This window comes from Sinocyclocheilus anshuiensis, unplaced genomic scaffold (genome assembly GCF_001515605.1).
Source record: "Sinocyclocheilus anshuiensis isolate Anshui unplaced genomic scaffold, SAMN03320099.WGS_v1.1 scaffold152, whole genome shotgun sequence".
Taxonomy (NCBI): domain Eukaryota; kingdom Metazoa; phylum Chordata; class Actinopteri; order Cypriniformes; family Cyprinidae; genus Sinocyclocheilus; species Sinocyclocheilus anshuiensis.
The window spans coordinates 4,155,568-4,170,102 of record NW_015555781.1 but is presented as its reverse complement, the minus strand read 5'-3'; the positions used below and the strand labels follow the sequence as shown (position 1 = coordinate 4,170,102).

Genomic DNA, 14,535 nt, shown 5'->3' with positions numbered 1-14,535 from the left:
TTCAGCATCATTACTCCAGTCTTCAGCGTCACATGATCCTTCAGAAATCATCCTAATATGCTGATTTGCTGCTCAATAAACATGTCTTATTACAATTATCAATGCTGAATACAGTTTTGCTGCTTAATATTATTTAAAATAAAAATTGTTTTAAAAATATAAATGTCTTTTATGTTACCTTTGGTCAATTTAATGCATCCTTATTGAATAAAAGTATACATTTCTTTCAAAAAAAAAAAATCTACTTCTAATAAAATTGGGATTTCCATGGGCAGAAATAGTATAATAAGGCGCAATCCATAATAAGCCTTATGTAGATTAAAAAAGGAGGCATAATTGCAGAAATTTAAATAATCACTGCACATGCTATCTCAGCGTAATTATTACTTGGAAAAAAAAATTCCAGATAGTTAGTGAGCAAAAAAGTTTCTGCGCTGATAATTTGCTTCAATGTTTCAAATATCATAGCAATACTTATTCACGCCACCCACAGAAAGTCACAGTATCAAAACTCTTCACAGATCATAAGAAAGAGACACTGGTGTCAGAGAGAAAGTGAAGATATGAAGATGAAAAGCTGTCATCTTGTCGGTCGTCCCTACTGACACAGATTTCTGCAGCTGCTACACATTGTGAAAATACAGTGATAGCCTGTGAATGAAATATCTAACACTATATTAACTGAATATCACTTCCTTTTCTTCACTCTTTTAACAGCTCCTCAAATTAGCACTCATTAACTAATGAGACTTGAAACATGCCAGACATGTTGCTAACACTTTTAACTCAGAGGGATGACAAACCCTGTCTTTCTTTGTATTGTCAGGGTATGTGAGTGGTGCATAGCATGATATTGCCTAGAGCAATGATGTTTTTATTTGTAAATTGGAGTATTGGTGTTCTCAATCCCTCCAAATCCACTCCAATATATCTCCATCATGGACATAACGCAGAGCTATACTGTATGTGAGCAAGAATTCATCAAGTGCAAAACAGTGATTACGGACTAATAGCTAAAAAAAAAAAGTATTTATACAAATACAATAATATATCAATTATATTATTTTAAATTAATTTAATTTATAATTAATATTTTAAACGCATAATTAAAATACATTTAGATTTAAAATGAAAATAATTTAAAATGTTATGATTTATAATTTAATAATGTATTTTATTATCAGAAAGGCATTGACAGAAAAGTGTGAAAAACGTGTGAAAATGGTCATAGATTTGTTGGTAATTCTGCACTTTTTCGTGATTGTGTACTCTATTCACATCATATACATCCATTTTCCTCACAATGGTACAAAAACTGCACTTATTTCACTTATAGTACTAGCAGTCAAAAGTGTAGAATAATTAAGATTTTTAAAATTTTTTGAAAGATGACTTATATGTTCACCAAGGCTGAATTTATTTGATTAAAGGATTACCATTAAAATCATTACCATTGTGAAATATTATTACAATCTAAAATAACTGTTTTCTAATTTAATATTTTATATATAAATTATATAATATAATTTATTCCTGTGATGTAAAAGCTGAATTTTCAGCAGTCATTACTCCAGTCTTCAATGTCAAATGATCCCTTTCCCCCCCAGGATCCTTGATTAATAAAAACGTTCAACAGAACAGCATTTATTTGAAATAGAAATCCTTTATACCATAAATGTCCTAACTGTCACTTTTGATTCATTTAATGCATTCTTTCCGAATAAAAGGAGCTGCAGTGGAGTGATTACTGAGGGGAAATTGCTGTCGTTCTGCTCCACTCACATACTCTTTCTAATACTAAGTTAAATCAAAGGTGTAAACAAAAATAGCAACCAGGTTCCACTCTTTCTTTCAAAGGCATCAGTGCACCACTCCAAATTGGTTTCTTCACAATGAAAGATTTTGACTGACCTAAAATTCCCTTCACACTGCCAAATACCAACACCCCGCCCCCCAATCCGGCCTCCCCTCATCAAGGGCTTGGCCATAGCTCTTGGCACACAGGCAGGCAGTAATAGAAGCTCACTCAGGCAGAAGTTTAGTACATTTAGCAGATCTCACCTATGTACTGTCCATTGAAATAGCCCTCACAGTCACAGTCTTCTGTAGGGAGGCAAGCAGGGAGAGAGGGAGTGAGCAGAGGAGACCAAGAGAGAGGAAGGAGGGCTGCAGAACTACAGTTACAAAAGCAGGTTCAACAGTTAGGCAGGCAGGCAGGCGGCACGTATTTCAGTAGTCTGTGGTGGGCGTGGCCAACCCAGGGGTTTGTTATTTGCCAGGAAGAATATAATGGTGTGATAGTGTATAAATGTTAGGATTCACTTGTGTGGTTAAGTGGGACAATGAGTGTTTATAACCTACAGTAAATGGAAAACAGGCCCTTAGATTGAAAAAGATCATGAGAAAAGGTGATAAAGATTAAAAACATACTAATGGAATATAACATCACCTGAGAGCTATAGACATTATATGAAAACTGGAAATATTTGTAGCGTACTCAGTAATTTTGTGTTTCTGTTGCACTGGCCATAATGCCAGTTGTTTAGGACTTACACTGACACCTAACAGTGTTAATGTAGTATTATGCAAAAGCAAAATGTGCTGGTCTCAACAAGACCCCCATGAGTTAGTTAGCTACAATTGAAACAGTTTGGGGTCAATAAGATTTTATTTATTTACATTTTTTTATTTATTTATATTTTATTTATTTTTGACAATAAAGGCTTTTATAATGTTACAAAATATTTAAATGCTGTTTAATGCAGTTAAACATTCTATTTAGCAAAATAATGTATCAACATTTTCATAAAAATATTGAATTGTGCATTAATAAGAAGAAATGTTTCTTGAGCATAAAATCAGCTTATTAGAATCATGTGACACTGAAGATTGAAGTAATGACTGCTGCTTTGCATCACAGGAATAAACTAAAATATATTAAAATAGAAAACAGTTATTTTAACAGTTATTACACAATATTATTGTTTTTACTGTATTTTGATCAAATAAATGCAGCCTTGGTGAGCATGAGAGACTTATTTCAAAAACATTAAGAAATCTTACAGACTCAAAAATTTTGAACAGTAGTGAATATTTAGATATTTATTTTTATTAGGCTACTGATTGTCTTCATCTCCAGTGCACATGATTTTAAATGATTTCTTTCAGTATAAAACACAAGTATTACTGAGTGCACCTTTAGGAAGAGAATAAAGAAAGGATTGAAGAAGAAAAGTGACGTGATGTTTGAGATCTCAGAACAGTAGTTGATAGTGTATTAAGAAAAGACTTGATAAGGGAAAAGATGGAAAATGGAGTGAAGTGAGAATCTCAGAAAAAAAAGGTCAAGATCTCTAAAGTGGGACGGGCCAATATCAACATTAAGGGAAAATACAGACGTTTGATTCTTATAAAACTAGCTACTTGTCATGCTAGGTTCATTTTATATGAGGCAATACATTTTGTGTGATTTGGACCATCAAAGTATACCTTATTCCTGGAAAGAGTCATGCATCAAAGCCTCTCTCTCATTGAATGTGTGTGTGTGTGTGTGTGTGTGTGTGTGTGTCTGTGTGTGTGTGTGTGTGTGTGTGTTTGTGTGTCTGTGTGTGTGTGTGTGTGTGTGTGTGTACAGTAGAACAGCAGTTGTCTCTGTCCAGGAATTAATAGATTAGGTGACACACTGGCCTAATTTCATAATCACTGTGGAACCAATACAAGTGTGTTGTGTGTGTATTTGAGGGTGAATGTGTGAACCCAGGTCTAGAAGACCCACCTTTGTCACATCCCTGGTCATCTGGTGTCAGCAGTAATAAGAAAAGGAAAAGATATCATGACAAAAGAAACCAAAACTGCAGACTTCATTTACTCTGAATTGGAAAAGATGCTACACTGGCCCTGAAGTTTATTTATTAAATAGGGAGTTTCATAAATTCCATCATTCCCACATCTTGCAGGTCAAAGTGTGTCCAGCAGTGAAGACCCACACACTGATGGAGTAATTAAGGAAGAAGCAGAAGAGGAACAGATATAATGCACATAATGAGAGTCTGTGAGAGAGAGCAAGTGAGAAGGGTGCATTATGCATTTAGCTTAACTGTAGATGTGTCTGTTCTCTTTAGATTAGTGAACATGAAGCATTTGGTTGGAGCTCAGTAATCACCTGGCCACTTCACACAAGCACACACATCAGCAAATTATGCCTCCCGTTAGTCAACACTGATTAATAACTGAAGGTGTTTTCCGTAAGGAAGGAAGAATTACTGAAATACTCACAGACAGCTTTTTTTGGACACTTTGAGCTTTGAAGGGTGCCCATTTTTATTCTGTAGGCTAACCGCCTGAGGGGAAAAACCATATGGGGAGAACTTCAAACAGTGGAAAAGCATCAAATCGCTTGACAATAATGTTTTGTACTAGTCTGACTGGATATTCCTGTCTCTGGAGCCATCAAATATACTATTAAGCGAGATCAAAAAAATTAAACGGTGAGAAAAAAATGCTCCCATTCTTAGCATGAGAGTATAGCTAAGATGCAACCCGCTGAGATGAAAGAGGGGACAAAAAGGCAGGCTGGCCAATCTATGTCTAATAAAACCTACAGGGAGAATAATTTAGAATTAATTAAGGTTATATAATTATATTCATTAATAATTTAGGCCCTCCCTGTCAACCTCTGGGCCTATGCACTCACCCTTTTCCCTACACTAATGACGCCCCTGCTGGTCAGTCTAGGTTAAATGGTACAAGTAGCTGAGTAGTTTGTTTGTTTATTGATTGATTTGATTGATCGATTAACTGGGCAGGGCTACTAAAATATGTCTTGATTTCCTGAAAACTAAACAGTTTTAAGGTAGTAGGGTGTGTGTTTTTTAGATGTTTTGTCTCACCTCTCCTGAAACTGTTTGGATGGGATGAGTCCTGCACGCAGGTTGCAATCTCCCACTCTCTTGGCCTGCCACCACGTCTGATCATCCTGACTGACCACCTGCAGGATGTCTCCTCGTTTAAATGGAAGCCCTGCCTCCTGACATGGCGTGGCTTTGTCCTCCAATGGAGTGTAATCAAACAGCGCTCGCATGTAGACCTGAAGAAAACACATGGTATGAACAAGATGCAAACCCAGTGAACAAGAGAAAAAACTGGAGAGATGCTGGACTGATTACTGATAAATTACAAGGTTTTATGCCGTTTTATAGTCAATTACCTTGCTCTCTTTCAGCTTGTCCTCATCTTTGATTGCTGGGATGATCTTCAATGTGATAGATCCTTGTGACTGAGACTAAGAAAGAAAAAAAACAGTTAAATTACTTCTCTTATTATGACAATAAACAGGAATGATTATGGTTTGATTTTATTAGGACTGTCAATTGATTGAACTTTTTTTAAACAATGCATTATATGATATGGCAATTAATTAACTGAACTGTTCACAATCAACATTTGCTGAGAAAAAAGTGAAATAATATTATTATATTATATTACATAAGATAATTATAATAAAATGATAGCAAACACATTAAATAGGCAAAGAAAATAAATATATTTTATAGACACATTATATGGACCTAGAATTTTTTTTTAAATATATTATTTTATGTTCTACAGAAGAACAACAATCGTACATGAGGACAAGAACAAAAGTTGAAAGACATGAGGGTGAGTAAATTATGACAGGATTTGCATATTTGTGTGAATAGAATAAAATGCTTTGATGATAGGAAAACTCTTTAACAAGAAATTTAGGAAGCAGGAGTTGTTAATTCTGTGTTTATGTGTTTTTTTGTTTTTTGTTTTTGCAATGAATTATACCTAATGAATGTGAAGGAGGTCTAGGAGAATAGTATTACCAGTAGTTGACTGATCTCATCTGGTCTCTTGTGCATTACAGAGCTGCCATTGACCTCTCTCAGTTCATCACCGACATGCACCAGACCTGAGGACAGAGGAGGACTACCTGATTTACAGATTCACTACCACATGTTCAAGCTGTACCTGCTGTGTGTGATCCATAATACACTTTATAGGCGTAGTTCAATGAATTTTAATGACCAAAAAGATCATTCCCACCACACACACACACACACACACACACTATATTTCCATGGCAACAGCTGTGGTCAGGTGGTTAGTGAGTCTGTTTGATTCCCTTGATTGAGTCTCTGGAGACTCTCTTTGACCACAAAGATGGGCCATGTGTCATTGCAACAGACATGCAGTCTAGTGCTCATCACAGAGTGAGGTAAAAATAATCATATCTAGCACACTCAGTAGAGATGCAGGATATTCTGACACTTCAATGGGTTTAGAGATGAATAGAACCTTTGAAGACTGCACTGGTGTTCCACTGATATACTCAATGGTAATTAAAAAAGATTCTCAGGTGTATATTTGGAGCATGGAGTAAACCGAGACCGCAAGATTGAAGACAAATTTTTTGAAGTGTCACTCACCACTCCTGTCTGCAGCCCCTCCTTTCATGATCCGAGCCACAATCACGGCCCCTGTGGAATCATCCTGCCGAATAGTGGCACCCTGAGAGATTTATGATGGATCAAAATGCTGATGGACCAAATTGTCTTGCATCCTGAACTTTTATTTAAATGTAACTTACATTTATTTCCTTTAGTTGCCAAGGCAACATTTCTTATTTTAAGTATTAAAGTTACTAAAACTGAAATAAAAATTAATTAAAACCAAATAAAATATATTGTAAAAATCATAAAAATTACAACATGAAAGCACAACGAACTGGCAAAACTACAACTGAAATTTAAATGAAAACTGAAAACGTAACAATAAAACCTATTCAAAATATTATCAAATAGTATAATAATATATAAATAATACTAAAATAACAGTTCAAGTGTCTTAATATTTTTAGAGTCACTGTATTTGTGCAACTGGCAGTGTTTAATTCTCTTACCAGCGGCTCTTTGTTTTTGACTAGGCGGACAATCTTGACAGACTCCTCATCTAGTTCATCCTCAAAGTCATCGGGGAGAGGAGGCAGCACTGGGTCAAAGTTCTTCTGTGCCACCGTGTCGTGAACTGACAAAACCGCCTACCAATGCAGGAGGGATAGGAGCTAGATTTATCTAGAGCTAGATTTATCTAGATATCTAGATTTTATTTTTGACTAACAGTTATCATGAAGGTCTAACAGTAAAAATATTGTTTGTACCTTGAGATGTGGTGACGTCAGCAAATGTAGCAGCTCTTTTTCCTCAGCACTCATTGGTCCACTTTGCAACTCCTCTGCCACCTACCAATCAGTGATAGACGAAAATCAAAGCATTTAACAAGCTATCAAATAGCTGACTTTAAAAATAGGCTTATCATTTTATCAAATAAAACAATTCAAAATATTATAAATCTTTACAATTATATACACTACGGGACAAAAGTTTGGAATAATTACATCTTTTTTTTAATCTTATGCACACCAAGGCTGGATTTATTTGACCAAATAAATAAACAGAAATATTGTGAAATATTATTACAATTTACTTTCAACTGTTTTCTGTTTGAATATGTTTTATAATGTAATTTATTCCTGAATGTTCAGCAGCCATTACTCCAGTCTTCAGGGTCACATAATCCTTCAGAAATCATTCTAAAAACAGGAATATATTATATTTCAAAATCTATTCAAATAGAAAACAACTATTTTAAATTGTATTCATATTTCAAAATAATGTCAAAATTATTTTAAAATTTTGATCCAATAATTGCAGCCTTGGTGAGCATAAGTGGCTTCTTTGAAAACACATTTTAAAAAGTAATTATTCTGAACTTTTGACTGTTAGTGTACATTATAATATTATATAAATGTTATTTATGTTTCAATTGTTATTTGTTAAATAAATGATTATTACTATTTTAGATCTTTATTATTATTTTTTTTTTTATAAAATAAAAAAGAAATTATGGATATATTTTTTTAGCAAATTTGTCCCTGGAGTATGGCTAAATTAGAGGCACACCAAAGTTGCTGAGTCAAACATTTTAGGGTTTCCTCATTCCCCCCAGATACCATTAAACTCTGTTCTCATATATTATTGTAAAAGACGCATTAATCTTTCTATGACAGACTGCAGCACTTACATCCTCTGCCAGAGTGGAGGCACTGTGGAGAACTGGGGTGGGGCTCTGCCTTTCGTACTGACGCAACTTCTCATGGATCTAGCAAAGACACGCACAATGCACATGTATACAGAGCTGGAGATGATTGGTCTCGAACATATTTGCGGCCATACCTTTAAAAATAAGCTAAGGTAAATCATGCATGCTGTAAATAATTTATAATATATGATGCTGCATATGTGAGGTGACTTCAGTGCAAAGCCCTGCATTAATGACACACACCTTCATCAGATAGCTGAGACTCCTCTCACTGAAGACATCCTTGAGGAAGACCATGTCCTCTTTGTGATTGGCATCTGGACGCAGCTGTGAGGTCAGCAGGGCAAGCGTCTCATGCAACCCTACATGCGAACAAGAGATCAGAGTGAGTGTCAGTATTCTGATTATACATACATACAAGTGTGTTTTTATAGATGTGCAGCACACCTGCTCCTGCAGAGAGGACTGGCATGGTTTCTTTCATCGATCAGGAAAGGGTTGACCTAAAAGAGAGATTATCTTTATTACAGCACCCCAAAGTCAGACAGTGTTTTTACATTAGTTGGTTTTTGGGTTTACGGTAAAGGGATACAAAAAATAAACATTTGCGATAATAGCTTAAAGTCTAATCAAGCTATCATCTCGCGAGATAACGTTAGTTTATTATATTTTTAGCTTCCCTTTGTTTACAGCACGCAGAACGAACATAACGCGAGCCGTGATGTTCAATTCGCGAACAAATGACTCCTATGAACAGGTTCTTTTTACTAACTCGGTGAATCATTCAGTACTGTAACTTATTTGCAACCGACTCTCTGACTGAGTCGCATGTTATTTTTCAATTCGATTCGAACAGTTTCTGTATGTGTCTACTGAATGATTGTTCATATGACGGTGTAATTAAAGTTATAATTTCATAACAGATTTTTGATGTAATAAATTAGTAAAAAATATTCTAAAACTAGAAAAAATCCTAATTTATAGAACTTAAATTGTAGTTTGTTTCTTTCATCCGAACACATACTGGAGCAGTGATGTCAAAAGGTTGTTGAAAGGTAAACAAGCACAACCTCTGAACAACCATATTAAGCAACTCTATTCGTCAAGACAAGACAAATTTGCAACTGCTACTGAACTGAATTGAATCAACATTGAGCTGGCTTGAGCTGAATAATGACACTATTCTTTTCTTTAGAGCTCCTTATAGCTGAATTGAATTTTACAGCATTAACACTGTTATTTCCCCATTTATTAATGTGAATCTGCTTTGAAACTATCTGTATTGTATAAAGAGCAGTATTGATAAATGTCAAAAACCAAATCCAACTAGACCAGGGTGTCAGGATTCAGACACACAAAAACACGTCACAGATTACCAAACATATACTCACATAGGAGACCACGGGCCTATGATACCACTGGCACGCTAGTTTTTTTTAAATAATAACCATGTTCAAATTACCTTTTTTTTGTTTAATCTACAAGATCATTTATGTCTTTTCAATGTCTTTTATTTTTTCATCTACCATCTATCTCTCTTGCTGGTTTCCTCAAGGTTAGTAATCAGTTTAAATGCCTGCAGTAGATCGGTTCATCAATATCCCGTCATGACTTATATTTCATATCATCTTACTGAGTGTGCTATGTGATATGATTAACGAATATTCAGCCATGATAAAGTGCTAGAATAGAGGGGAGAGAGTGACTGGAAGAGATGAGTGATGCTGTTCTGTTGGTGCCAAGAGCAGGAACACAAAGCTCAGAGTGCTGCCACAACTTCCTCTTTTACACTATCTCTCCCTCACACACACTCTCCCAAAGCAATTCACAGATGCCATACTTTCAGAGTGCCTAGTGAAACAGAAATAGCATTTCCACAAGCACTGATCCATCTAGAAATGAGGCGAGAGACAAAAAATAGAAACTTTGCTGCAGTTTTTCTTCCACGTTTTCTTCCATTCAAGATAAGGAGGGTTGTAACATGTTTTATCCATTGAACCAGTTAGAAATGAGCTGCAGTGAAGTTTGACACTTTGTATAGACTGAGAGTTTAGCATGAAGATGGACATGTTGATGGACTTGTTTTTTTCTGTTCAGCACTTTGGTCCGCTTCGCTGTGCTTAAATGTGCTATATAAATAAAATGTACTTACATGTTAAGACTGAGCAATGAGGGCAGGTGAAGCAGATGAAATTTGCTCATTGTATATATGAACAAGCTCATGCTTATTTAGCGAGCTGAAATTAAACTAAGCTACTAATCTTAATTGTGAAAATAGTTAGAACATCTGTGACTGTTCCATGTAGTGACACACAATATAACATCAATTGCATTTCCTGCTGTGCCTGTTGAAAAAAAAAATATATATATTCAAAATACACTTGAGTCCAACATAACAAGCCATGTGTAATTGCACAGTATGTGTAAGAATATGGCAAATCACAGAGAGATTTACTCACTGTAAAATTTAAAAAAGGTGATGATAGATATCTGCAGGCACCTATAATACCATAAAACTGCATTCAATTCTCAGAAATATCAGAAGAGTGAATGTGAGAGATAAACTAATAATCCCTTAATGGCTACCACGGACAGAAATTCACAGTTATTTTTGCTCTAAAGAATGATGTCATTCCCACTTTATGGAAAATAGCTTAGTGAAATCAATACACAGGGGCATATGATGTGTGTGTGTGTGTGTGTGTGTGTGTGTGTGTGTGTGTGTGTGTGTGTGTGTGTGTGTTGTTATAAACAGCACAACTTAATATTGAGAAAAATGGGGTTTGGTGTTAGACAAACATTAAATAATTAAATGATAAATATACAGTCTATCAGTGGAGAAATTCCAGATTTTTTTAATGATTTTGGAAAGTAATTTATAAAATAAGTGATTTATTAATTTATTCCACACATTTTTGATATATGTGATTATATTTTGTCAGGATTATTTGATGAAAGAAAGTTCAGAAGAACATAATTTATTTAAAATAGAAATTCTAAATGTCTTTACTGTAACTTTTGAACAATTTAATATGTCCTTGTTGAATAAAAGTATTAAGTTATTTTTTTTTATTATCCCAAACTTTTAAAAGGGTTTATATACAGTACATTATTTGTGTATACGTATAAGTTATACAGTACTGCTGCATTTTATCAAGAATAATATCTTATGTAGAAAGCCAGTGTAATGTTAACAATGCATGGCTTGTTCATAAACCTAAAAAGACAAATATGAGCTTTGGCATAAAAGCATGAACACGTCATCATGTGTGCTATTTCTGTCCAGAACAGCTTAGAGCCCTTTTCGGGTTTTGGCTTGGTTCTAAGAAAACCACACACACTGAGAAAGACCTCTCTGCAACCTTATTGGCTTTGAAGGTCTGTTTAGGTCAGGCAGTCTTCAGCAGATAGTACATCTGTTTGGCCTTCCTAATTCTTACGGATGTGTGCTGAATTTCAGAACATCAAATCCAATCTGGTTGTTCAAAACTTTAAGGGTGTATAAAATACATTTAATGATGTTAGGTGAATGGTGCTGTCTGCCTGCTGTATGGAGGATATTTACTGACTGAGACTCTGAAGGGAACCAGAGTGAAATATGTAACCTATAGGGTAGCTTATGTTTCTTAGGCCACCTGCACAAGGTTCATTCATTTGAATATGATTTAATATCTTAAAAATAATTTGAAAACAGTCTAGTTTCAATACATCTTTCATTCTAAACTTCAGATTCTTCTTCTGTAATTTTTGTAAAATACTTTTGCAATTGCTTGACAAGTGCAGCTTTACTTTTTTGTGTTGACCTCTCTTAATAAAACAGGAAAGTTGAATGGGATATACACCATTTGAAAGGTTGGGGCTGATTTGGTGCTCAAGAAACATTTATTCTTATTATTAACAGTGTTGAAAACAGTTGTGATGCTTAATGTTCTTTTGTGAAAATCAGTAACTTTTCTGTAATATTATAGATGTCTTTACTGTCACTTTTTGTTAATTTAATGCATCCTTGCTGAATAAAGGCATTCATTTCATTAATTTCTAAAAGTTTTTTTAAAGAGTTTTGAATGATACTGTATCAGTGGGCGTATCCCTTAAAAAACAAAAAAATAATAAACAAGCAGTTGATTTGAAGTTTGTATTGGGGTTTTATATTCTATAGAGCACAACATTTAGAAAATGTAGGAATACACAAAAGCTAACACGTAAGCTAAAAGCTACAAAACTCCAAATTTGATTTCATTGGGTTTGTTAGTTAGCTGATGGTGCTTGTGACTGATGGGCAAATAATCATAATGAATTATTTGCTTACACAGCTGAAAGCAGATGTAGAGCTGCTTGGCATGGGATTCGGCTCCTTTAAACTGTTATACTGGCGAAGGGATTTCAATCAGGTTATCTAAGAAATGGATAGGTTTTCACAGAAAGCATGTACAGGATTGTTAGAGGAGTTTTTATATCCCCAAGATGAATTTTGATCCAGTACCAGTGAAGTGCATGTGAGGTCTGAAATAAAGCTTCACGTTATGACCTAGACACTTTAAAGGGGTCTTTTATGTTTACGCGGCACGATGCAATGCAACGCAACGCGTAAAAACACAGTCATTATAGAAGTCATTATAATCAGTAATTATGTCCCCACTGGATGCAACAAATGCCTAGTTTGTAATGAGTTTTAATTTTAATGTCTCGTAGCTCTGGCCGGACACGGCATCAACAGTATGTGAGGGGCGGAACATTTCCGTCTCACGCTTGAGGTATTCGGCCAATCACAACGCATTGGATAGCTGGCCAATCACAGCACACCTCGCTTTTTCAGACCGATGAGCTTTGTAAAAATCGACGCGTTTCAAAAAGGCGGGGCATAGAGGAGAAACAATAATGTACAGTATGTGGAAAATAATGTGTTTTTTGAACTTTAAACCGCATAAACACATTTCATTACACCAAATACACAAAATAATGTTCTTTTTAGCAGCATCATATGACCCCTTTAAGATAAAATAAAAATTATAAGATTTAATAAACTAACTCGCAAGTCTGTGCACATCTGCTTAACATTGTTATTTAGTAAGATTTGGTATTTGTTAGGTCATGATATCATCTCCTTGTTTCAAATAACAAAGTTTAATCACACGCATCAATCCTCTATCTAGAACAGATTTTGAATATGCATTTTTCAATTAAAATGCTAGTATTTAAAAGGGAAAAAAACTTAACTTTGTGTTTAAGTATTCATTAACATTTTTAACATAACATCCAAGGCTCCCTTGGAAGTTTGATCAGAACCACTGATCTATCTAGAACAATACTATGACAACAAGTGAGTCTTTATTATTTAGGGCTTCTGAAGATAAAAGTGATGCATATTGATGACATATTGAGAAAGATTTTATACCAGTGCCAAATGGGATTTATGAATAACAAGCTGACCCTGGGGCTGAAATGTCAGCGATCACACAGAATCACCTTTTGTTACAGATTAGAAAGACAGCAAGACATTTGTAGACATCTGGTTGAATGTTTTCCTGGACCATCTTCAAAACTTGCATTGATCTTAGAGGAATATATGTTGCCTGGAGGCTACATCATGTTAGAATCATTATTTTGCAAGCGCAAATTCATTAATAGTTCAACTGCCTGTTGTCATGAAGCAAACTCAAACACGCAGTGTTTTGGCACAAACAGCATTTCTCTAACCCTGCACCCACTTCCAAACAGATCCAGACCATAAGAATTCAACTCGCAGTGACCTAATTCTGTTTCTATTACATTATTGCAGGAACACATACACCTCAGACAAAGAGTGAACAAATTGATGGACTCTTACTATCAATAATGGAAACAGATCAGCTCGTTTTCCTCAGCACTGTTGTGAAAGCATCAGTACTTTCTTCTCTACTCAGATGCCTAATGCATCCTTACTCTCTCTCTCTCTCTCTCCATTACAGTCTTTCTCTTCCTCTGAATCTCTCTCTTCTCCATCTGCAGTGCAGTGCTGATTTGCACATATGCCACTGATTGGGTCCGAGAGAAAATAAAGCCCCTCTAGATGAGATAATAACCAAAACACACACATACAATCGCACACATGATCTCATGCAGTGCATGCTGGGCCTGGCTTTGTGTTTAGCTCTGTATAATGAAGCAAATGAAGGTAATAGAAAGGAGCAGCCTACCTCTGACTACGTCTTCCTCTCTTTTTTTCTGTGTCTCTGGATCTGTCGTTCCCAGACGGTTGCCTTACTGATCGTTTCACTGTGACTCTTCCTCCGGCTGCCGCCCCTGCCGTCTGTCACTTCTCTTTCTGTCTCTCTGTGGTTCTCTCTCTTCCACACACACACAAACCCCCTCCCCTTTCCATCCTCCCTCCCCTCCTACCTCCTCCCCTTCTCTCCTCCGTTCATCCAGTAT

General features: G+C 35.5%; 1 protein-coding gene and 1 long non-coding RNA gene across 4 annotated transcripts in view; one reads left to right on the top strand and one right to left on the bottom strand.

The window, feature by feature from the left end:
- Window positions 1–14,469, bottom strand: part of LOC107674727 (MAGUK p55 subfamily member 3-like) — a 21,264-nt gene extending 6,795 nt beyond the window's left edge. The window contains exons 1-13 of one of the 3 annotated variants that reach the window (XM_016468819.1): window positions 14,301–14,469; window positions 8,572–8,627; window positions 8,368–8,486; window positions 8,107–8,184; window positions 7,184–7,264; window positions 6,926–7,063; window positions 6,453–6,534; window positions 5,850–5,935; window positions 5,207–5,281; window positions 4,890–5,086; window positions 4,276–4,340; window positions 3,776–3,796; window positions 2,062–2,103 (exon numbers count right to left, since the gene is read on the bottom strand). In XM_016468819.1, coding sequence (XP_016324305.1) covers window positions 2,062–2,103; window positions 3,776–3,796; window positions 4,276–4,340; window positions 4,890–5,086; window positions 5,207–5,281; window positions 5,850–5,935; window positions 6,453–6,534; window positions 6,926–7,063; window positions 7,184–7,264; window positions 8,107–8,184; window positions 8,368–8,486; window positions 8,572–8,608 — 1,021 coding nt within the window. In that variant the 5' untranslated portion in view covers window positions 8,609–8,627; window positions 14,301–14,469. The remainder of the gene's footprint in view (window positions 1–2,061; window positions 2,104–3,775; window positions 3,797–4,275; window positions 4,341–4,889; window positions 5,087–5,206; window positions 5,282–5,849; window positions 5,936–6,452; window positions 6,535–6,925; window positions 7,064–7,183; window positions 7,265–8,106; window positions 8,185–8,367; window positions 8,487–8,571; window positions 8,628–14,300) is intronic. The other 2 variants (XM_016468820.1, XM_016468821.1) reach the window with 2 other exon arrangements.
- On the top strand, window positions 5,037–5,972 carry LOC107674728 (uncharacterized). The gene is made up of 3 exons (XR_001632527.1): window positions 5,037–5,102; window positions 5,608–5,658; window positions 5,891–5,972. It is a non-coding gene; the product is annotated as an uncharacterized LOC107674728 (long non-coding RNA).
- Window positions 14,470–14,535: the final 66 nt, after the last annotated feature.